General features: G+C 38.6%; 1 protein-coding gene and 1 long non-coding RNA gene across 4 annotated transcripts; both read left to right on the top strand.

The window, feature by feature from the left end:
* The first annotated feature begins 252 nt into the window (after positions 1 to 252).
* LOC121068992 lies at positions 253 to 13,140 on the top strand. 2 transcript variants are annotated; one of them, XR_005819182.1, is made up of 4 exons: positions 253 to 1,677; positions 2,449 to 2,580; positions 5,644 to 5,722; positions 6,399 to 13,140. It is a non-coding gene; the product is annotated as an uncharacterized LOC121068992 (long non-coding RNA). The 2 variants fall into 2 exon arrangements; XR_005819181.1 differs by having other exon boundaries at positions 5,644 to 13,140.
* A 58-nt stretch (positions 13,141 to 13,198) lies between these two features.
* Positions 13,199 to 19,606, top strand: MMAA (metabolism of cobalamin associated A). 2 transcript variants are annotated; one of them, XM_040554598.1, is made up of 7 exons: positions 13,199 to 13,354; positions 13,759 to 14,234; positions 15,285 to 15,407; positions 16,775 to 16,945; positions 17,461 to 17,546; positions 18,137 to 18,286; positions 19,251 to 19,606. In XM_040554598.1, exons 2-7 carry the CDS (start codon positions 13,814 to 13,816, stop codon positions 19,536 to 19,538), a joined length of 1,239 nt encoding a protein of 412 aa, XP_040410532.1. In that variant the 5' UTR covers positions 13,199 to 13,354; positions 13,759 to 13,813; the 3' UTR covers positions 19,539 to 19,606. The 2 variants fall into 2 exon arrangements, with proteins under 2 accessions (XP_040410532.1, XP_040410531.1); XM_040554597.1 differs by having other exon boundaries at positions 13,199 to 13,379.
* The last annotated feature ends 4,003 nt before the right edge of the window (positions 19,607 to 23,609 follow it).

The following is a 23,609-nucleotide window of genomic DNA, read 5'->3' as shown; positions in this document are numbered from 1 at the left end:
TTTGACGATATGTTTTCATTACGAAGATATAGTTGTCATAAAAAGATAGAATAAAATGTGTTTTTAAGTGCTGGCTAGTACATCAGTAAAGGCTGGCTTCATTTCTTAAAATCGCCAGAAACAATACCATGTAATTTAGCAGTAGACTGACAATATCCTCTTTAGTCATATAAAATTTAGGCACTCTCAATTTCTGTGCTTTCATGTGTATAATCTATGATCTGTATTGTGTCTGTTTTTCAAATGCAGAACCAGAATGTGCTTTGTGAAGTTCCTGCCTCGTTCCATGTAGCCTGCTCCCTCCTTCTGAAGTCTTTGCACCTCCAAGTTCTTATGGAGTTGCTGAGAGCATAGTAAAAGGGCTGGTTAATAAAAGTAGAGTAAAAATTACATGAGGTACTGTAAGAAGGCATTTAGCATGTACCTGGAAAAACAACAGTTTTATTTATATATGTATATTAAATAAAAAAAGTATTCTCTTTATTGCTTATGGGAAGCAGAACTTCCAGACTGCAAGTCTGACAAATTTAACCTGGAATTGCTGGTTTGCTACTGAAGTAAAAATAGTGCATTTGGAATTACATTTTAAATTACCTTCCTTATGGAAGGCAAACCTTATAAGACGTTATTTTCAAGGCAAAGGTAGGAACAGAGAGCAGTGATTTACTTTGCTCAGCATGGGTTTGTTGTGCACCAAATTTGTTTGCACTCCTTTTAAAGTCACTTTTCATAGGAGCGCCGATTTGAGGATAACAACCAAACAAATGGGTCTGTGTGTTTGTAGGAGCCAACTGTGCTTGTTGCTGTTCTCTAGCAGTATCTGTTGGGAGTTGCGCATGCATTTTCCCTGAATATCAAAATAGAGGTGTACCTAAAAATTGCTGTACCTGAAAAATGGAGCTCAATCCTATCTGTTTAGTACCCAGTAAATTAGCTACCAACTGGCATAGCCATGTTGTAGGGTCCAATTCTTCCTGCAATACAGAAGTTATTTCACACTATAGGTGGTTGTTCTCTTTACATATAGCACCTTTCAGTGATAATCATGTGGTACAATGTTGGAAATACACAATGTTAATGACAGAACCAAGCTTGGGGTGCACAATACTTTTTTTGTCTCATCAAATGTGCTTAAGTGACGATCTCATTCTATTTTTGTCTGGAAAGTTGAATAAAGAGATGAAAGGAAATGAGAGATCATAGTCCTGATATTTAAAAAGAGAAAGGAGGAAAAAAAAGTACAGAGATCTGCTTCAATTCTTTCCACCCCATCTTCTAAACTAATTCTGCCTCTGAGGAGCATACTGGAGGAAAGGGAAAAATCTGGATGGACTTGCTACATGTGGTTTCCTTCTGGCTCAAGCTGACCCAGCAACAGGGGGAGATCTCACAGCGGAACAGATGTTGTGTTCTTCAGAGAAAGTATGAATTGCTTCCTCTAAACAGATTGATCTAAAAGTCTGAGGGCTATGAGGCAAGGGGAAAACATTAAAAAAACAATAGCAACAGCAAAAACAGTGCTTTGGAAATGTAATGCAGAAAGGGAGCTCAAGAACTCTGTAGGTCGTTTGCTTTGCCTCCAAGAAAATGGTTGTTCAGGCTCTGGCCTTCCAGCACGTCAGCAGTCCTGCTGCTGCTTGTTTTCCTGAGAAGCATTTCAAGAGCAAGCTCTCAGAGGTAAGTTGGGTCTCTTCATCTTTCCTGTTGCAAGAGTGCTGGTATGCTTTTGTCCATGTACCCATTTGTTCAGGATGGTACAGCAGGGGGCTCTTGTTGCTGGTAGGACCCAACCTGTGCCAGCTTTCTGATCTGGGTTTGAGAAATGCTCGTGAGGGAGAAGGAAGCAAAAGCAGCAATGGATGGGCAGGGTGAATTGTTGGGAATAGTGTCAGCCCTCTGCTAGTTGCCCTATTTTTGCAAGTGTGCTCTTCGGATACTGTCAAGAGGCTGCAGGTGGAAAATGCGACTTTTTGGTGCATGAACAGTTGACAGCAGTTTTCATGAATGCCGTTATGTAACAAGTTTTTGAGCCTTGTACATGTTATGCATATGGAGAAGTGCAGTAAATCCCAGTCAAGTGGTGGGTTGGCTGCGTCATGTGCTCTTTCAGGCGGTATATGGTATAGACGGAAGGACTGAGTATAGGGATTGGATAAAAATCAAATGGAAGATATTTTGCAGTCTCCCTATGTATCTTTTTCTAGTTCTTTATCATCTTTGTAGTTAGAAAGTTTGTTCTACTTTTGGTTTAAATCTGCCTTTCAACAAATGAACCTGATTCCTTCTTAGTCTGCCTTTGTTGGTGATGCAGCAAGTCATTCACTGACATCTTGATGATGCCTATGAAGATACGTACATTCCTGCCCCTTGCCCTACTTTTCCATTTCTCCTTTTTTCAAAAAAAACTAATTTTTAAAATGCATTCTTTTTTTTTTTCTGTTTTTAAAGGCACTTGATGAAGTTTTTTCCTCTGGATTCCAGTTTGCTTACCTCCCTTCTAGTAAGGTGCCTGAAACAGCGTTATAGTCTGGTTGAGATCTCACCAATACTTCAAAGCTATCGACTGGAGAGCTGAGTAAAGTAAAGTAATTACTTCATTTCTGCCTTGTAGCACTTCTCTTCATAGATTTTGGGACTGCATTTTGCAACATCATTTCCAGTCTGTGGTTTTCAAGCCTTTTTAGAAGGATGAGTGCTTAGCCAAATAGTTTTGTTTTATGGGGGTTAAAAAAAAAAAAAAAGTTATATCTTGCACTTACCTATAGTGAATGTCACCTTGCTAGCAATACAGCAAGGTTCAATCCTATTTGCCTGTGAATCTTGACAAAAGGCTAATACTCGCGTGAGAATAAGCAATGGGGGAGCGGTGGGGTGGGGAATTTGGCCTAATTCCTGGATTCTTACACTCATAATTGGGTCAAAATACTAAATTTTGTATATTCTGGACATTGAATGTGAGGAATATCCAGATTTAGTCTTTAGAAAAGGTTAATTAAGCTAATTGGCAAGGATAGATCCTTTGGATGAAACTTTTTTGTTCTTACCTTTTCTTTTTTTTGATTCTGTTTCTCTGATGCCTTTTTCAGCTAAAACAAGTCAAGTTTTTTGGTAAGAATTTACTGTTCTTTCTCAAGTAAGTGTTAAAATATTTATCCAACCAGCATCTGAGGGTCATTCTTTAATATTAATTAAAAACAAAACAACAAAAAACACATTCAACAGTTATGTTAAAGTGAAGGAAGGAGGCAAAAGTTTTTTCCCCCTTTTATTTCAATGGAAAGTGCATGTGCTTTCACCTTTTTTCATAAATCATCAAGAACAAAAAAGAGTAACAAATTTCTTTTGCAGGTTAGACATTAAAACTTGGTCTTTGCAGATTACAATCCATGAATTATGAAAGCATGTAGTTAGATAACTAACATTAGGTCTGTATTTGTAGCCTTCATCCAGAAAGACAAACCATAAACTTTTCAGAAATAACCTTCACTAAAATACATGCTGCCCTGTTGTCTGAGCTTCTGAGACACTGTAGTCATCATTTAAGTAATCCAGGAGTATTTGTGTGCATGGTGGGAGAATCCAGTTAGGACATTGCCCATCAGAACTCAGAATGCTTACTGTATTACTGACATTATTTATTAAATGTTTTATTCTAAAATATAACTGTAAATAAATATGATATAAAGTTAGCTGAAAAGGTCAGAGGAATGGATCTATGACAAATAAAGGAGGTTTGATTTTTATATTTATATATTTCTCTAGATATAGTTCTGCTTGCTGAAGAATATCAAATGAGGATTGTACTTGCTTAGTTGGAAATCTTTGAAGGTTCTGGTTGGTGGGGTCTGCCTCTGAACTGAAGAGACTGGAGACACTCTATTTTAAGGTTAAGGAACTTGGTCTACCACCTGTCTTGACACGTAATACTACAGTAACAAAACCAAACCAGATTTAACTGTTTAAACATAAGTACCTTTGTGGTCTACACGGCTAGTTTTGTGTAGCATACTGGAATGTCTCTGTCCTGCAGAGTCAGGGCTTTGACTAGCGAATTTTTGCTGGCTTCTCTACTTCCTGTGGTGTAAAGATAAGATGTCATCTGCCATATAGATTTCTAGGGGGAAAAAAAGGACAATTTCTGATGTTAAAAGTAGAAATAAGATGGGGAAAAGGGAGACAAGCACCTTTATTTTATTTTATTTTATTTTATTTATAGTAGTAACAAAGACCAGAAAAGATAGGCGTGAAGGCCAGCTTTTCTTCTACTTAGCAGAGTCTCAAAGCCCCTGAGGTACTGAGACAGGTAGCTTCATACCTGGGAATCACGGAATCATACAATGGTTTGTGTTGGAGGGGACCTTAAAAAATGCCCGTTGGGAATAGCACAGGTGTCCTTGATGTTTTCTTGGATGCTTTCCTGCTCTGTGCTGTGACTGAATGTTTAGGGAGGGCCTGGTCTGAATGTTTAAGAACTGAATTCTGTCGGAGATGTCAATGTTGAGGAAGTGGTCCCTTAGTCACTTGAGCATATTTTCATGCTTACTGAGACAGATTGATTTAACATAAAACAGGCAAAAATATTTTCCCCTTCTGCTCCTTGTTCCACACGCCTATGAAGTTAAAGTGAAATTGTGCTACAGTTAACAGATGTAGTCGTTTGCACAGCTCATCCTAGTGACAAGCCTCACTTTCTGCTGGAGAGTGTGTTCTGCTAATAGCATTTAACCCTCAGTAGGAACGGCTGGAGTATGAATGCCTGATAGGAGACCATCTGGAGAAGAGCTCTTCCTGAGGCTTATCAATATTCCAAGCAGGAACCTACGGGGAGTCTTTGCTCTCAGAGCAGCGAGACTGGAGAAGTGGTGACAGCTATAATGGCAGGGCACTAATGACTTTAGAGAAATGTTACTTTTGTAATTGGAAATGATACAGTGTCATTAAAACAGATTGTTGATGCAATTTTTATTCTTGTCATAAGCTTAGTTCTAAGAATGGGTTCACTCTACGGAGATGACAGCAGAATTTTTAGGCTTTGCACGATTGGATGGACAGATCGTGAGCCTTTAACTCACAAAATGCTGTTTTCCAGAACACCAGTTAAAACAAGTGAGGCTTTGAATGACTTACTTTTCCTTCAGTTGAACAGTAGTGCAGAAGAGGTGAAATGTCATTCTTGAAGATGTGGTTAAAGAGCTGAGAGCTTCGATTTGAACTCTGATTGTTTTAATTATTATTATTATGTTTTTTCTTTAAGCAGTTGCACTGTAAGAAAAAAAATCTTTATAGTCCAAGATTTGGCAGAAAATATGAGAAGCTTATTTAAAGATAAAATCAAGATATCTTCCTTTACCCTTCAAGAAACATCTCATTCTCCTCATAACCCTGCTGCTCTAATGCAGAGTCCCCACCCATTCAGTCTTTTTTTAAAGTAGGCACACAAAGTCAGCAGAATGGTGGTGGGGAGAGACACTTCAGTGAAGGAGACCTTGAATACTTTTAATGCAACGCTTCATTTTTTTGCTTGTTTGTCATATAAGGTAAATTTTTAATATCTAATTGGCACATAAGGCGTTCTGTCAGACCTCGACTAGTGGTGACTGTTGTCCTAACTGAAGTATTTGGCATCTGTTTACTGTGTTCTAGTATCAGTCTTGTTACATGAGAAGATAACACTAGGAATATATTCTCCTGGAAAAAAAGCAGCAAACAAGGACAAAGAATGGTATGTATATATGTAAAACAGCATTTTCTTTGTGTATTCCTGCATTCATCTTTGAATGTTTCATCTCCTGAAGATTTGAATCCGGCCTGGCTGGACAGAGTTGAGAGTTGGAGCACTCCTGGGAGCTGGTAGAGCTGCTGGCCTTTCCAAAGCGGGCAGAAAGTCTGAAACTACATCAAACTAGGGACAAATAGATACAAAGCTAGAAAGTCTGGAAAGAATTAGGTACAGCTTTTGACGTCTGACTACTGTTTTCTTTCCACGGCAATATTAGATGCCCTTTCTCACTGTGCTTTAATCAACAAAATAGCTATTTCTGTTTAAAACTGATATGCTGAAACAGAATATTTGTTCAGAAGGAAAAGTTTCAGTCATTCAGTCTGTACTTCCTTTGCTTCTAAAATTACAAAATAAGTACAGTTGAATCTGATCTCAAAATGATGAAGGGTGCTGATGACCACAAATAATCTGAGGTGAATGCTGCAGTTTTCTGTTTCATTCTCAACAGTAAAACGCACAGTCTTCGAATAATGACTTGTGCTATAGGACAAGTCTTCATACCACTTATATGAAGTTTCCAGTTTCTTCTCCACACTGATTTTCTGAATAAGTCTCTTAAGACAGAAACAGAGCCACTGGTTAAAATTATGCTTTGTATTTTGTTTGTCTTTTGTAGGAAATAAGATGACATTCCCACATACAGTGTATATTGTAGGGACATCCCTAACTTACTGCAGCAATCGAGGAGAGGCCAACAGCAATTCTGCTGGAAAGTCCAAAGCTCACTGTAAAGGACTCCCAAATAGGGTTACAGCCACTTTCCACTGGTCTTATGTCAGTAACCCTTCAAAATAAAACCAAGGTGGGAACTCATAATGGCAGAGGTGTGACTTCAGTATGTTACATTCTGAATCCCACTGAATGTACTCCACATAAATGTTGAATGTGTTTAAGTTCCTCAGGTTGTTAGAACACTGCTGTAGCTGAATAGGATAGATTTATGATTGTAATGATGAGGTAATAATAAATTCCTTTGTATTCAGAATATGTCCAAGCTGTGTGACAAAAATACATAGCACTAGCTTCCCCTCCTGGCCAGAAGTAGTAAGTGATCTTGAAGGTGAGACACCCAAATTATTTCTCTTTTTTACCTTTATACGCGAAAGATAGAAATGCTAGTTTTCAGAGAACAAATTAATACTTAACTGCTAATGAGAGGGAAGGAAAAAAGTGCTGGTGAGACATCTTGATTGGAATCAGAGTACAATGATGGATCGAGATAGGGTTACTGTTGGAAGATGCAGTTCTTCTCTAAACGTGGGCCTAATTTGTAAAGTAACTAGATAAAAATAATAAATTTTGGACAGAAAAATTCCTGCAGTCCCTTTTAGACCCCTATTAGCTGGTGCTAGATACAAATATTTTACTGCTTTCCATATTTTGTATGCTAATCTTCCCTGTGCAGCTGCGTCTGTTATGATTTTAACTTTTATTTTGGGGTTTCCCTTTTCTTGCTTGCCTTTTTGTTTTTACAATAAGACATCTTTCTTTCATTTTAATTCTAGGGTACAATATTTTGTAGCATTAGCATAAATTTTGTAAATACAGATGTACTGGCATAAAGGTGTTTATTTTGTGGCATAAGGCAACAATGCACAATATGATCCAAAATGATTTTTAAAAAGCTATTGCTAAGTTAGTTTGCCAGCCTCTTACAATGTTGTACTGCAACCCTTTTGGCTGGTTTGATCATGTAATATTGAATCTTAGCAGAATCTTTCCTCTTTGTTGTTCTCTTCCATCTGCTACAGCTGCCTGGAAAATTGGACATTTAAATCTCTAAATAATTTTGCATTGTAAGAAGACTGAAGTCTTGCTTTTGTGGGCATGTTGGAGATGAAGCATGCAAGTGCAGCATGCAGGCACATAGATGCATATGAGAAAAACAACTTCCCGCATGATAAATGATAGCCTCATGTTTAAGATGCTTACGTTGACTGCAGGAAACAGGCTTCTCTGTTTATATCGGGGGGTTGGTCTGAATTGGAAATATTTAGGTTTTCCAATATCTCAGTCTTGAATGCCAATTATCACATTTATCATGGGCGTGGTCTTCCTCTTCATCTTGGCTGTAAGTGTCATCCTGGAACTGAAAATGTGTCTTGATATGTTTTGCTGCTATTGTTATGTTCCTGTGGTCACTCCTGCCCACTATCTCACTTCCACCAATTGTCTTTTTCACCTGCTTGTGAACCATTCAGCACAGGGATGTTGAAACAAAGATCTCTGAGCACTTATGCTGTTAGAGATGCAGGGAAAAAACATTTGAATGCATGAAAGACTTCATCTTTACTCTTAATGCTGTTTAACATTGTTGTTCAAAGTTGTAAACTGTTATGCATTCATCATTCATTCTTTGCCCTAATGTATGCTTTACTTTGTGAACTAAGGTTTTTCTTCTTGCTGTATAAGATTGTGCTAATTTCATACAAAGCTAATAAATGTTTTACACATTGGGATGGCAGGGGAGGGAGGCAGGAGGTTGTATTTCACTTGCAAGTGTCAGTCCTTTGTTTCCATCTTGGTCAAGTTTGAAAGAACTTAGGAACTGCAGCCAATCAGTCATTTCTTTAGGCACAAAGTAGCTGGGAATTATGATATCTTGTCAAATTCAAGTGTCAGATCGTATTATCCTTTCTTATGTTTACTAATATGCTTGCTATGGTTTCATTGCTGTAATAAAAGTAATCAGGAGGAGGCAATTAATGATTTCCTTTTCAGCTGTGCAATAATGGACTACATGAGAAATATTTTTGTCATGAGCCATAGATGGCTATGGAGGAAACCATTCTTTAAGCCAAATTTTTAAATACATTATTAATTGAAAGAAAAAAATAGTATTTTACTGACAAGTGACATGTCCTTGCAGGCTTATAATTTTAACAACAAATAAGTCTTGGAGAACATTATTTAATTTGCCTTTGAAGCCATTAGTCTGTATGAATTAGCATAGTTTTCTTGTCCATATAGTTATTTACAAATAAATTCACAGAAAACATAATTGCTTTTAGAAGATAAACTTTTTTTTATCTGTCCCTTTCACATGTCATTTTAGACCAGGCAGTTCATCATGAACTGTTGAAAAACTTCTGCAGAAATGGTAGAAAGTTTTCCAGTAGTGATTGATGTCATTTCTCACTAATGTGCAGTCATTGCTCAGTTTATACCAAAAAGAAAATGTTGAAGTCACTGTTGTAAAGTTCTGTGAATAAACTTCAGCTCCCTTGCTTATAAAAATGTTATACAAATATAAACCATAGTGGTTTAAGATGCTTTTTTCCTCCTCTTTCTTCAGATACTCTCATAGGTCTCAGCCACAGTTCGGAGAGCAAATTTCTTTTTCCCAAGTTCACCAGGCAGCTCTAACAGCTCTGGCAACCTTACAGCTCCTCACCAGCATGGGTACAATGAATCTGTACAACAGTTGGAGTCATCCCCTATTTGTAGGCTGCTGAACCAGGAAAGCTGGGGTAAGGCTTTTGTCTCCAGACCTAGCCAGAGAGACGACTTACTGCTCTGTCCTAAAACCTTCAAGTGCCCCTACACAGCAAACACCTGCTTGTATAGCTGTTAATGAGCCTTTGGGGAAATTCACTTCTTTTATGCTGTTTCCTTGCCTGAGTCATGAACGTAAAACCCGAGTCCTGAGGTCATGATACATTTAAACAGGTAAACATTCAGATGTGAATATGCTTCCATTGCTTTTTTTCAGGTGTCCAGTTATCTTTAAAATGATGGGGAAGGATTTTTTTTGTTAGAAGTTCTGAGACTGTTCTTATTTAAAGGCTACTGCTCTTTACTGAAAATAAGGCTGTAATCAGCAGGTACCTTGCTTAGTGTTGCTCTGCAAAGCTCGGATTGATTCAGATTTTTCTCTGTGTGAGAACTCAAGTGAATTGTAGGGGTGTCCTCTGAAATAAAGGACAAGTGCTCATTCAGTCACCACTGTAGTTTCAGTTGGTACTGTAGCAGGGACTGTAGTTATTCTGTAATTTGCCTAAGCATGACATGCAGGCAGGATTTAATCCACACCACAAATAAACACTTGCTTATTGCTCTGGTTGGCAGTAGCAGGTTGCAATGGAAGAGAACCCCTCATTTCTCCTGTGCTCTGGGATGCAACGTGTCAGCTCTCAGCCACGAAAGGGGAAGTGCTGCATTGCTGGTTCCTGGGAGCTGGGGGACAGGCATGTAGTGTTTGCAGGAGGGAGCCTGACAGAGTTTGGGTCCTGAGTTTGGATCTACATTATGTCAGCCAAAATTTTTAATGTAGTCTAAGGAGTATGACTGTTTCTTGAACTTATCATAGCAATAAAACCACTAGTCTGGTTGTAATCATACTAGCCAAAAGCATGCATTTGCAAGTATGAGGGTGGAGTATTTAGAGGCAGAATGGAGAAATATTGGAGTGAGTGAGTGAGAGTAAAAAAAGACCCAGTGCTATACTGCAAGTGCAATGTGAGTAGTCAGCATAGGAATTGCCACTGAATTTGTATTCCTGAATGAGAAGTTCTTTAGCAATAAGGCATAGTGGAGAAAGCATTTTGGGGGTATGGTAGAGCCTTAAATACCACGCCATCCTCACAGGGGGAGAATGAAGTAATGAAATAAAACCACGTCTTTAAGAAATTGTCATTGCTTTTTGTAAGTGACGTGCATTTCATAATTCTGGAACCATAACCAGTAACGTGTAGTCATGCCAGACCTTTTAACATACAGACGGAAGGGCCAATAGAGGTAGTTCCTAGATACAGAAAAATTACATCTTTACATATTTGGGAAAAAGCCAGTGAGTTTCAAGCTGGTGCTGTTCATTTGATTTCATCAGTTATTTGTCCTGTTGTAATTTCCTTTTAATATTTTTCATTTAGATAGTAGAGAATCTTACTTTTGTACTTTTGCAACACACTGCTTGTATCTGTATCTATGAATGGATTAAATAATGTAGTTATAATAATAATGTGCACAAGGATTGCTTCAGAACTTCTTAAGGAGATGAGCAGAGCAGTGGAAACTGGAGTGCTGCCAGAGAAAGGAAGCACTAACGGATGGCAAAGATGTTAATGATAATACTGTTTGTCTTGTGAGAAGTTACAGAAGTCTATTTTTCTATTATAACGATTGTGATTCAACTGAACACTTTGTTCAAAAGATCTGCACAAAGACTAGTGTATCCTCACACACCCCTGCTCCATGGTGCAATATTTTATAACACTTGGCTCAGAATGAAGACTGCCGTTTCACAAGTAACTAGCAGTACTGTTTTCTTAAACATCTGGGGTAGATTTACAATAAGGAGGTTAAGACCGGATCAGTTGCAGACTGTGATGATAACTAGGGGATACACATTTTTATTCTTCTAACATCTCTGGGGAAAAGAAGCAGGGGGAACACAATAGAAAGACGACTTGCATTTGAAATAAAAACAAATAGAAAATACGAGGGAAGCAAGCATGAGGCTGAGTGACTTTGAAAGCTACTGAAGGACTCTCCTGAATACCTCAGCCAGGATGTTGTGTGAATTAATAACAACTGGGTAAAGGAACACATGAGCCCGCAGAACTCCTTGTGTTGGAAGTGAGAATGCAGAAAGCCAGTTAAGCTGACCAAAATTCAGTGGGTTGGGTGTAGTAAAGACCAAAAAGATGCATGTTTGGTCTCTTACTGTATGTGACAATAAGGAAAACATGAAAACACTATAGTAGGACAGGATGCAGATCGAGGAGACTCAGGATATGGTACAGCTTCTAAGGAAGTCCTTTGCCTATTTTAGATGAGGTCAGAGTAATATAAAATCAGAGATGCAAGAAAAGCACATGATTGTGGGAAAGCTGCACAATCTCTATTCCAGTATACTGAAAGTATGCCTGTATATCCATTACAATGCAATAGGAATTCTTTCTGTCAAGTCTGACATTTGGAAATTATAGTCTTTAGAGAAAAGAAACTTACTTGTTTAAGATTGGAGTTGAGTGGAGGGGGAGGTGACTCGCACAACTATGCTTTTACTTAGTTGAGCCTCATTGTGTGAGTGTCTTACAATGGTTCTTGTATGAAAAGTACTGAAAAATACATACGTGACTTCCTCATGGTCATATCAGCTTGGCAATGCAGCTGATGAACCATATAAAATAGCACACTTTTTCTTAACTGCTGAATGCACAATTTAATATAATTCCTACTATTCTGTTCCACAAGATGATGGTGCACCAAGAACTGAACAATCCACTCTCCCCCTTCAGAGCTGCTGAAACGTGCGGTTTTGCATTGCCATTCATCTAGTCCTTGTAACAAGGTCAGCAATGAAAGCATTCAAGATGAAAACGCACAGTCGAATGAAATGTAGGATCAACAATCTCTGATGAAACCATAGCGGAATGTCTTTGTTGCTGTTATTAATGGTGATGTGCTATCTAGGTTTAAGAACAGTGCTTGAAATGGCCTTAGAAAGTGTGTTTAAAGAAGAAATGATAGCGATTCATGGTAACTGATGAACAAAGGCATAGCTACAGAGAGAGGCTACGCAAGGCTATTTTGAAATGGGAATTCCTGTCTCTTTCTGCTGCATCACATGCTGATGAGGATGCAAAACCCCACGTTTCATCAGTTCTGACAAGGAAAGTGTGGATTGTTCAATTCTCCATGTATGATCATCATATGGACTGGAAGAATACGAATGATGTTAAATTGTGCGTTTGGAAGTTAAGAACAAAATCTATGACATTTCATAGTCCATCAGTTGCACTGTCCCTCTCGCAGGACTGTGGACACCTCTAGTATTCTTTCCAGAATTGCATTAGCATCCTTGTGAGGTACTAGCAACAGTTCAGGTAGCAGCAGATGGTGTGCATTTCTGTTTATTAAAAATAAATGCATCGGTTTTAACACAAACAGATGCAGCACCAGGCTGCTAACATGACTAGAGAAATAAAAATAAATAAGGAGGACATTTAGAGAAATAAAAAAATAAGGAGGGTATTTAAAAAGTCATGGTTGTTTAACTTGGTGAAAAATATAAAGTATGACTTAATAAATGGTTGGGGATTATTTCTTTGCCGTTGTTTGAAATGAAATGGGGGACTATTAAATGGTCGTGCACAGATTTGAATTTGACATCTTAAAGATTTCAGAAGGGGGAGTTAAAGGAGGTGTTGCTGCATCCTTCCTTATGCTGACAGGGCAGAGGACCTGTTCCTGTCTCAGCACGAGACCGGGAGCAACCCGAGGCCCCCCTCCTCTACAGTGCGGACGTGAGGAGCAGGGCCGGCCCCGCCTGCATTGGCTGCCCCTCGGCCGTGTCCGTTAACGCCTCACAGCCCCTCACGCGACGCCGCCTAACGGTTACAACGGCCGCGGCGGAGCGGGAAAGGCGGGGCGCTGCGGCGCACGCGCGGCGCTGCCTCAGCGGCCGCGGGCCGTGCCCGGCGGTTCCGTCTCGTCCTGAGGCCGTCACTTCCCCGGGGCGGGGCCGCGGTCTGAGGCGAGCCCCGGCCCACGGGAGCCGGCGGCGGCAGCGAGCGCGGCGGGCGGCGCTGAGAGGCTGCCGAGGGCAGAGCCAGTCCCCAGCAGCGGGTTTGAACCCCCGGCGTCCGCGGAGGTAGGAGGGGGGCTGAATTCGTTAAGCCCAGGGGTGGAGGGGGTTGATTGGTTGGGTCCTAGGTTTTGGGGATTCCGGGTTGTTGCTGGATTTTTGTGGGATGTTGCAGCCTGTATTTGAAAGTATGTTTTTATTTCATTTTTATAAGAATATCGTCTTCATTTGTTATGATTCAGTGTGATAATAAAGTGACGCCATGCTGATGAACATTCTATAATGTCTTTTTCTGTTTTTCAAGGGGAAGAGAGAATCACCTTTTGCATTTAAAATGCTGCGTTTAGATAAAATATCAGCACCTGCATACACGTTTCATTTGTGTTCTTGCAAAAGCACTTAGAGTACTTTGAAGGAAGTGATATTTTTCTCTCTCTCTCCTTAGGGTCTATGCAAACAGAAGTGAACTGATACCTCTGGAGCGTTTAATTCCAAGCAAGATGAAGATCCCCTATGTACTGCTGAGGTTTCCTCATTGTTATCTCTTTAGAAGAATGTATTTCAAGAACTTTCACTGCACTTCCAGATCAGATTTCCCGTGCATTGAGTCTCTCACGCCAGTGCGCCAGTATCATACAAAATGGATGTGTTCATCAGAGGGTTTGAAGAGAGATCTGTGTCACCAAGCTGTCCCTGACCAGCAAGCAGAGGGACTCTCTGACAGAGAAAACAGACTCATAGACAGACTTTACAATGGACTCATCCAGGGCCACAGAGCCTGTTTAGCTGAAGCCATTACACTTGTAGAATCAACTCAAGCTAGGAAAAAGAAAGTAGCCCAGGTGCTCCTTCAGAAGGTATTATCCTACCGCAGGGAACAAGAAAAGTTAAATCAAGGAAAACCACTTGCCTTTAGAGTGGGTTAGTCCTTTTATGTCTGTCCAGTAGTTGCTTTGACAGAATTACAGCATTCACCTTTCATTATTACTGCTATTCTTTAAACATTGTGGTCGATAGTCTTTCATCAGTGGTTTCTTGTGATTTGTAACCAACCTAGATCACTTCTGTTGTATGGAAGAGTTATGGCTTGGGCTGGAAAATGTTACTGAAAAAAATCAAGATATAATTGAAGCTTCTTGAGTGGTTGGGGGACATTGGTTGTTGTGCTGTTTGTTTGTTTTTAATATGTATAACAAGATGAAATGTTAGGTAGTTAACTGATTGTTACAGCTATCATCTACGCTTAGATAGGGAAGGATGTAGTTAAGCAGACACGTTCTTTTCCTGAAGTGAGTGTTTTCTTGAGTGCATTCTGAGTCCTTTCATTAATCCATGAAAGGAAGAATATGTACCTTCCTGTTTTATGGTGTTACTTTAAAGCAGCCTACTTTTTGACTGAGGAGAGTTGAACCTGGCTCTCTTGGAAATTGTAAAATGTTCTTCCCTTGCCAAGAGCTGGAGTAAGTAAACTCGGTCTCCCTCATGTGTGTACAGAGGTACTAAGAACAAGAACTTGGGCATGGGAATGAGAAATACCTAGTGCAGGTTTTCAGACTAATCCTTCTTTATATGCTTTGAAATGGAAGTAAATTGACCATTTTTTGAAATATTAGCCACTTAGGGTAAGGGCTTATACTCCTAAAGTGTCTCTTGTATAAATCTGAAAAATATAGTTTTAGGATATTACAATTTAAAACTTTGTAATATAAACTAGCATAGATAAATTTCTTTAGAGGAGAGGAAATAAGGATAAACCAGATGGTATGGGTAGGATGAGGGGTGGTGAAGTGAGCACTGCTGTCTTGGGTGAACCATGGTGTTGTGTTTCAAGTCAATTACAATTGCTCATTGGAGTGCTTTTTTTGTGATCTTGTGCTAAAATAGGAATTATCAACTTAACTATCAAGTGTTCACATGATGTATAATTTATTTAATTAACAAGATCTTTTCTATTCCTAATGTGATTATTAGGGTTGTCTGGTCCTCCTGGTGCTGGGAAATCAACTTTCATAGAGTGCTTTGGGAAAATGCTTACAGAAAGAGGACACAAAGTGTCGGTGTTGGCTGTAGATCCTTCTTCTAGTACAAGCGGTGGTAAGTAGGACTTAATGTTTCAGGCAGGTTTCTAATACCTTGTCAAATGTAAGAGTGTCTCATTGGGGCAAATGGAAGAAAATTTTGGGCCATATGAAATTATTACAAAACTGATATTGTATCACTTTTTCATATTTTCTCCCCACACATTATGAAATTGAGAATTATGTATCAATGCCCTCATTTTGTCAAGTTTATTCCTTTCCAATGTTTGAATGCTGTTTAACATTTTTTTTTGTCTGAAACTTTGCAAAGCCACTGTTTTCTCTCTAATTTTATTAACTTACTTAATGCAGTGTCAATGAAGGAGAAGAGCTTTCATTTCTACTTAAATTTCGGAAGTGACAGTGCTGATCACTGAGCAGGACATAAATGCTAATTTAAAACTATTTAGAAGATGCTGCAATTCAAATGTATCTGTCAGGTTGGAGTATAGAATATTCATTAATTCTCTACAAGAATTTCTAGTTTTTTGTTGACTATATCAGTGTCATGGTTTCCTGCTGCATTGTCACTGACCATTAGTCTGACTTGTAGCATGGCCTGCTGATTTTTTTTAAATTTGAGATTCCTCAAAGTTGTGTGGCTGTAATGTGCCACTCTCAAACTTTTAGGGAAATTCTAGGCTGACCAGGCTTGATTAATGATATCTGTGACGTAAATAATAGAACCTTGATTTTGATCCTTTTCTAATGGGCAGCTGTCAGCGAACATCATTCCTTTTTCCAGTATCTACACCATCGTAGAAGATGCTGCAAAGTAACTATTTTGAAAAACAAATTTAAGCACTGCAAGGACTTAGAGTTAAGAAACAGTATATTCTTGTATGTATACATTCAAGACGCCTGAGTAGAATAGCAAAATGTGGTGCCAAGACCGTACCAGTTATATGAATTGAGCATCTTTTGTCTTTTTGAATGTGCTTTATATATGTAGATCTCAATAAATTTGATGTAAAGTTTGTATGAATAATAGGAAGGCAGGAATGTATCTAAGTTTTCTTAAAAACAAACAAAAATCAACAACAAAATCTTAAGGTAAAGATTTGTCTCTTTGGAAAGAAACAGCAAATATTAATTAATAGCTCTTAAAAAAGAGCTGTTCAGGAAGTGTGGAATCCATTCTGACCTAGATCAAATTCTTCATATTTGGTAGCAGTAAGGTCCACTTGTCAGGCCTTTCCAGCCAGACAGGAATTTCCTAGTCCAGAGCAAAGTCTTGAACAACTATTATTGGAATATTGTTTTATGACTTCTTTATTCCAAGAGATCTACCTTTTTCTCATTCGTTTTGGTGGGGGCAGGGAGCAGGGAAGCAAAGTCTAGCTGTTTGGCACGTTTGAAATAATTTAATAGTAAATGTTTAAGGTTCTCTGTTGGGTGATAAAACACGGATGACTGAGTTGTCAAGAGACATGAATGCATACATCAGACCATCTCCAACCAGAGGGACGTTAGGAGGTGTAACAAGGACCACGAATGAAGCCATTCTGCTCTGTGAAGGAGGAGGCTACGATGTTGTTCTTGTGGAAACAGTAGGTATGTGCTTAGGGTTTTCTTTCAGTTATGCTGCTGTGACACCTAAATCAGGTGTGTCGCTAACTGCATACTTTGTCTGCTTTCATTTTGGATTTTGCTCATGCTTTCTTGCACGGTCACTGGGTAAAAATGCGTGCCTGTTCTGTCAAATTTCTAGGCCTTTATATTTTGTAAAAACACTGGAATGGCATGTTCCCTGTTGTGTTTGTTTATTGCTGGTGAGGCACTGGAATAGGTTGCTCAGAGAAGCTGTGGATGCCCCATCCCTGGAGGTGTTCAAGGCCAGGTTAGATGAGGCTTTGAGCAACCTGGTCTGGTGTGAGGTGTCCCTGCCCATGGCAGGGGGTTGGAACTGGATGGGCTTTAAGGTCCATTCCAACCCAAACCATTCTGTGATTAGTGGGTTTTATTCAAATCAGAAAGGTAGTGCAATACTATGATCTGATATTAGCATTGTCATAAATGTGACTGTGAAAGATTGCTGTAAACAGTGAACTCTGGGTTTAATTTTTCAGGTGTGGGACAGTCAGAATTTGCTGTGGCTGATATGGTCGATATGTTTATATTACTGCTGCCACCTGCAGGTGGAGATGAATTACAGGTATTGTTTAGTTTCTCTTTGTAATTATACTACCTAGGACTAGGAGAAATTTAAATCCAAGTAGTACGTCTCTGTGCAAGAAGTCCATATCAATAGTATTTTGTAAATTACATAGTTGCTATTGGAGTCTTTTCAATGTCTTATCAACGTATTGCATAGTCGGGATCTGATTTTTTTTTTCCAGATCTTGGAATTACTGGGATGTAAGATTTTGATACTCTCTGAGTAGTATCAGGGAGTGTTATTGTGACCTGTTTATTAGTTACGTATGATACTGGGAGTGGTTTTGAGGAAAACAAATCAATATAATTAATTTTGTAAACTTGGTCATGTTTAAACTTAAGTCTCTATGCATAAAATAGGTTCTCGTGTAAACTCTGATATCCGTATTCAATGTCCCAGTGTCAAAGCAGAGTAATAAATGGTGATGACAGAGGCCACTGGTACTACTGCTGCGTGACTAGCATGCCTATCCTTCCACCAGCAGGAGCCATCAGAAAATAACAAAGCTTTCCTGACCTGCTTTCAGTGATGAAATCAGTGTGTCAATTATTCTGGATATTCATAATTTCTCTCCATGTTCTGTTCAGGGTATCAAACGGGGTATAATTGAGATGGCAGATCTAGTAGCTATAAATAAAGCTGATGGTGATTTAATTGTGCCTGCGCGGAGAATACAAGCTGAATATGTTAGTGCTATGAAGCTGCTTCGCAAGCGTTCAAAGGTTTGGAGACCAAAGGTGTGTGTACTTCCCTATGGTATTCTTGATGGTGTTTTTTTTTTGTTGTTGTTGTTTTCACAGAAAATGTGCTGGATGAGTTGGGACTGTTATTGTCTCATCTAGCTGTTTTAGACTCCTTGAGCTCTTTTATAAAAAAATTAGTTTGGTTGTTTAGCTTTTTTACACTGTTAGATATTGATTGTTTATTGTTTAACATTCATATAGGTGGCATACGTTTCTTTGCTTTTCAGCAGCCTGTGTGTTTAGTTCCTCACTGTTTAATGGCAACTGATACATCTGGATACCTATTTGTTCAGCCTGATAAATGTGACCCAAAACACCTGTTTGAGATCAGTGAGGTTGTCAGAAATCTGTCTCTGTTTCAGTGATGAGGACTTTATCCGTTAGGCTGGGGAGAGAAAGAGAAAGAGAGGGTTTTTTGTTTGCTTGTTTTTGGTTTTTTTTAGGCAGTTCCATTTTAAAGATGAAGTTGGATGCCTGAAATACTTCGGTAAAATGAATTCTTACTCTGGAAAACATATGCAAAAAGAAGTTTCAATACCTCCTTTCTGGAATATTTTAAGTGCAAAAGGGTAGCTATCAGAGTGTGTCTGCCTGAATTGATAATTAAATCTATGTTTAAGTAAAATAGCAACACTGTACATTTTAGCTAAGGGTCTCATTTAAAATGATTCTCACTAGTTACACAAGCAGTTGGACAAACCCTATTTATCGCAAATACTGTGGATCTCAAGGTCTGCTTATAGTTGGTAGAATCCCAATTTTGAGTTTATTTTTTTTTCTTATTCTTTATGGAAAAAAGTGTGAGTGGCACAAAACTCCTTGGAGCAGCATTGGGTGAGTGTATTGAATCAAGCTTGCCTTCCACATTTCCTAATTTTCACTCAATCTACTTGATTCAGTAATTTAACCCTTAAGCCCAGTAATTATTTGGCTTTAAAAATTCTTCTGAATCCAACAGGTAATGCGTATCTCTGCCAAAACTGGAGAAGGTATCTCAGATATGTGGGATAAAATGACAGAATTCCGTGACCTCGTGCTCACGAGTGGTGAGCTGCTTGCCAAACGACGGAAACAGCAGAAAGTGTGGATGTGGAATCTCATCCAAGAAAATATGTTGGAACATTTCCGGAGTCACTTGGCAGTCAAGGATAAGATTCCACTTTTAGAAGAAAAAGTTCTTAGTGGTGTCTTGTCTCCTGGGCTGGCAGCTGACCTGCTGCTGAAAGCATTCAAAGATGGTCTCTAAACACTGTAGTATACTGTGTTCTTGCTACATTCTTCATGTAAACATAAACATTAAATACAGTTTTTCTATGTGTGGATTCAATTGTTTTGCTACAACAGACATTAATGGGATGCATATCGAGTAATCTGCCAAAAAAAAAAGGTGAAAAAATATTTGGGCACAAAATACTGTAGGACCCTGTATATGCAAAGATTGTGACAAATGCAAACAGACTCAGAGACTGTTACAGATTATATTTGGACAGAAGCACATTTCTGAGTCTCCCATCTGTACACACCATGGATTTACTGGTCACAAATGTGTGCCTGTGTCAAAAGGGCTGGTTTTGAGAAAAGTTTGGTGTTGTAGAGTCTCATTGTGGAACCATCTCAGAGCTGATTGGCAGTGCAGCTTTCCATTCTGGTACAGTATCAGCTGTTGCCTTTTCCTTCCTCACCTTTAGTGACTGCAAGAACAGTGGGCTTCCCTGATAGAACCTGACACTGTCTTAGTTTTAAATAAATTGTGTGCGTATAAATAGAGCATAGTGCTTGATAACTGGTTGGGAGTTACTGTACTATGTGCTGGGAGAAGGGAATGTAAACCAACCCAGATTCTAAATAGACATTTTAATAAAAAACCAAAGTTTAATTAGACTTTTTAAAATACAGACGTCAGATGGAACCAGTGCTATCTACAATGTTTTAATTGCAATTGGTTTTGTACTAGAGTAATTGATTTACTCTATTACTTTTTAGTAATAATGATTTGAGGTTCTGATCTGACTAAAGTAACTTTTTCAGCTTCAAACAAAATGCCCGGCAGGTTTTTCCTATCTTGTAGAAAACGTGGCTACTTAGGACCAAAAGTACATATTTTCTTCCCCTTTTCCCTTGAGAACATGTCTGGAGGTGTCGTTTTCTTAATCCATGAACTAGAAAGCAGGGTTCATTTGGTACCTATTAAATATGAAGAGTAACATGGAAAAGTGGTGATTTCTGGAGACTTGACAGAAAAGCAGTAAAAAGCAGGAGATTTTATGACTATTGTTGCTTACATAAATTTACATATTGCTAGTGATGATTTTTATAATCTTGATTTTCTGTACATGTACTAAATGGGATGATGACTTTCATTCCTTATTTAAGCTCAGTTTTACCTATTTGAATTCCAAAGTAGTATGTGTTTCACACAGCATTTGAGTTCTGGCAACCTGTGTCTGAATTGTTCAGGCAATTCCAGGGTAGCAATGAATCTGTGTAATTTGATCCTCTTTCTTTTTGCCTTCATTTTTTTCCCCCAGGGACAGTTTTTTTTTTCTCTTCCCTTAGCACCGGTTGTTATATTGTGTCCCCAGCAAAGTCTAATTTTTTGTGGAAGACCTCTGTGCTTCAGAATTTTCATTCCAGTGTAGGTATAATTTAGCAACTATCAGAAAAGATGAATGAGTGTTGAAAATGCTGAGCATTTTTTTCCTTTGGTTTGTCAAAGTGGCATCAATTAAATACAGAAAAAGCCTTCATACTCAGTGCTAGCATTTCAGTTATTTCTCCTATTGTAGGACGGTTTCTGTATTGTTGTCCATAAATAAAATTCTCTGTATTGTCGCTCTGCGAATACGAAGCATGACCAAGAAGTAAAATGTAAACTGCAGTGTAAAGTAAAAATACTTCATAATTTATAGCAAGGATCTCTTCATATATTTGCAGTGCAATACTAACAAAGTGTGTTGTGTTGTTTTGCAGGATGTGGAGCTGAGGCATTTCTTTTTAAAGAAATTTGGCACCAGTGTAGCTGGTATTAGTGGTTTCCACTACACAGACTGTCAACCTCCCCCACCCCCGTATTCCTGTTTCTTAAACTTTACATCGCAAATGAGTAATTTAAGATTCCTGTAATCAGTTACTTAAAAGTACCTGCAGAAGTGTTTAGGGGGTGCCAGAAGCAAAGGGATCTGATTATTGCCTTGCTGTGTTGTGGAAAAAAATGTTTCTTTTCTATATAAAAACAGTTTAGGTCTCTAATGAATATGACAAAGAGTACCCCGAACCTAAAGTGATTTCTTTCATCCTCTTAGATTTAAAAATTAACTGTATTTTGGTGGTACCTAGTAGAGGAAAGACGGATGGAAAATGAATTGATGAGAGCAGCAGCTTTTTAACTGGTAAGTTCTCAACTTTTTGGTAGTCCATTTATTTCAGGTGACAGTTTTTAAGATGACCTAATTTGCACTTATCTGCTAGATCTAGTCTTCACTATTGTCATTTCTTTTTCTGTTGTCAGGGACTGCTTTTTTCCTTGTCTGCTATATGGCAGCCATCATGCAAATAAAATAGAACCTCTGGGTTTGTTTGAATAGAGGCTGTTCTAGCAGAATACGTTTTACCACTTCAGGATTTGTTTTCTGGACCGAGATCTGTCTATCTACTCAAGCTATGGCATTATCATCGTCTCATTTTGTTGCTTCTCTTGGAGTAGAGCTAATTTACTAACGAACTCCTAGAAGATAGTACAGTGGTTTAAATAAGTTCTACTTTTCATTCAGCTGCATTTTGCTCCTAAAGGAGAGCATTGAATGAAAATTACATTTGCCTTCTTTATGTGTTTGTTTGTGTTTCATGCTTCAGTAGACAGAAAAATGCCTTATACCAAAAAGGGTCTCCAGAAATGGCATGATAAATGACGGTCCCTGCTTTGTTTTCAGTGATTCCCCTACAAAACTGAAAAGCTGCACTGTGTGAACTATGAGCTGAGCCTCACATGTAAGAATCAACTTTTTTTTCTAGCTGATAGAATATTGCCACAGAATGTTTTGAAGCCAACTGTTCAATTAGTTGTGCAGTTTCGTTTATGTCCTCACTGACATAAACAAAATGGGGAAGTGCATTGTCTTCAGAAGGACTCTGCATAGCTTGAGCTAGTAGGCTAGAATTTAGTAAACGATTCAGTATTTCCCAACATGGGAAGTGGCATTTGCAGCTCATCACTTCTAACTCTGGGGGATTAGACGGGGTAAAATGCACTAAAACATTGTCACTCAAGTAAACAGGCTTCTGAAAAAAAAAAAAAAAAAAGTAAACAAATCTGTTGAGTAGGATGTTGACATATTCTCTAGTTTCTAGAGTTAAATTTCTTTCACATTAACATTTAAAACCACAGCTACTGCAAAGCAGTATAAGAAAATAACTGTATGAGAAAATAATAACAAGACTGTAGCTAGAGATGTGATGAACTGTTAGACAAATTGATACGGGAGGTGAGGAACAAACTTTCCAGATGCACAAACTGTTGTGTCCTGTGAAATCTTGCAGTTGTATGTAAGTGTGAAACTTTTCCCCAGGTCCCTGTATAATAGATGTTGCTGCTGTTTCACAGCTGGAAAAACAAGTGTGGTGAGATCAAGTGATTTACCCAGGACTCTGAAACAGGTCAGTAGAGTATAAGGGTTACAGTTCAGTAGTCTTTACTCTGAGCCCCATGTATATTTACGGCCACGTTACTTAAGGTTGAAAAAATGCTCTTAGCAAGTTCATGCTCTCAGTGTGACTTACTCCTTTCATATCTAATCTCTCTGTCTTCAGTGACAGGACACAGTGACCCCTTCTTGACTACTGTTCTGCAGTAATGTCCTGCTTTAAGTAGTAGAAAACTGTTCCTTGATAGCTAATCTGCCTTCACCTTTCTGTAAATTCATTGCTTCCTGTTACATATGCTTGCTCGCTCTTTCTGTTTTCCTCATGTATGTTGCTTATTTATGAATCTGCAGTGTATTACATGTCTTTCTGTGGGTTTTGAGATTTTTTGGGGAGGGGTGTTGAGCAAAGCTAAAGCATACGCGTTAACTTTTTTCTTTTTAATTAACCTTATGCAGCTTCCTTCCTAAAGTTTTCTTTCTTAAAGCAACTGTTCTGGTGTAAATATACTTACTTCTTCTTTACTTTTTCTTGCTCATTGTTCTGTTGTTCCCCCCTTGGATGCACAGTCAAGAAGTAATATTATCCATCAGTTAAAATGAGAAATGTTTTTACGGAGCTTAGTGGTTCCAACACCATTTTTTCTGGATGTTCTAAAGTAGGTATCATTTGAGACATG

The sequence above is a fragment of the Cygnus olor genome, chromosome 4 (genome assembly GCF_009769625.2).
Source record: "Cygnus olor isolate bCygOlo1 chromosome 4, bCygOlo1.pri.v2, whole genome shotgun sequence".
NCBI classification, from domain to species: Eukaryota; Metazoa; Chordata; class Aves; order Anseriformes; family Anatidae; genus Cygnus; species Cygnus olor.
This window is presented reverse-complemented; position numbering and strand designations above follow the sequence as displayed.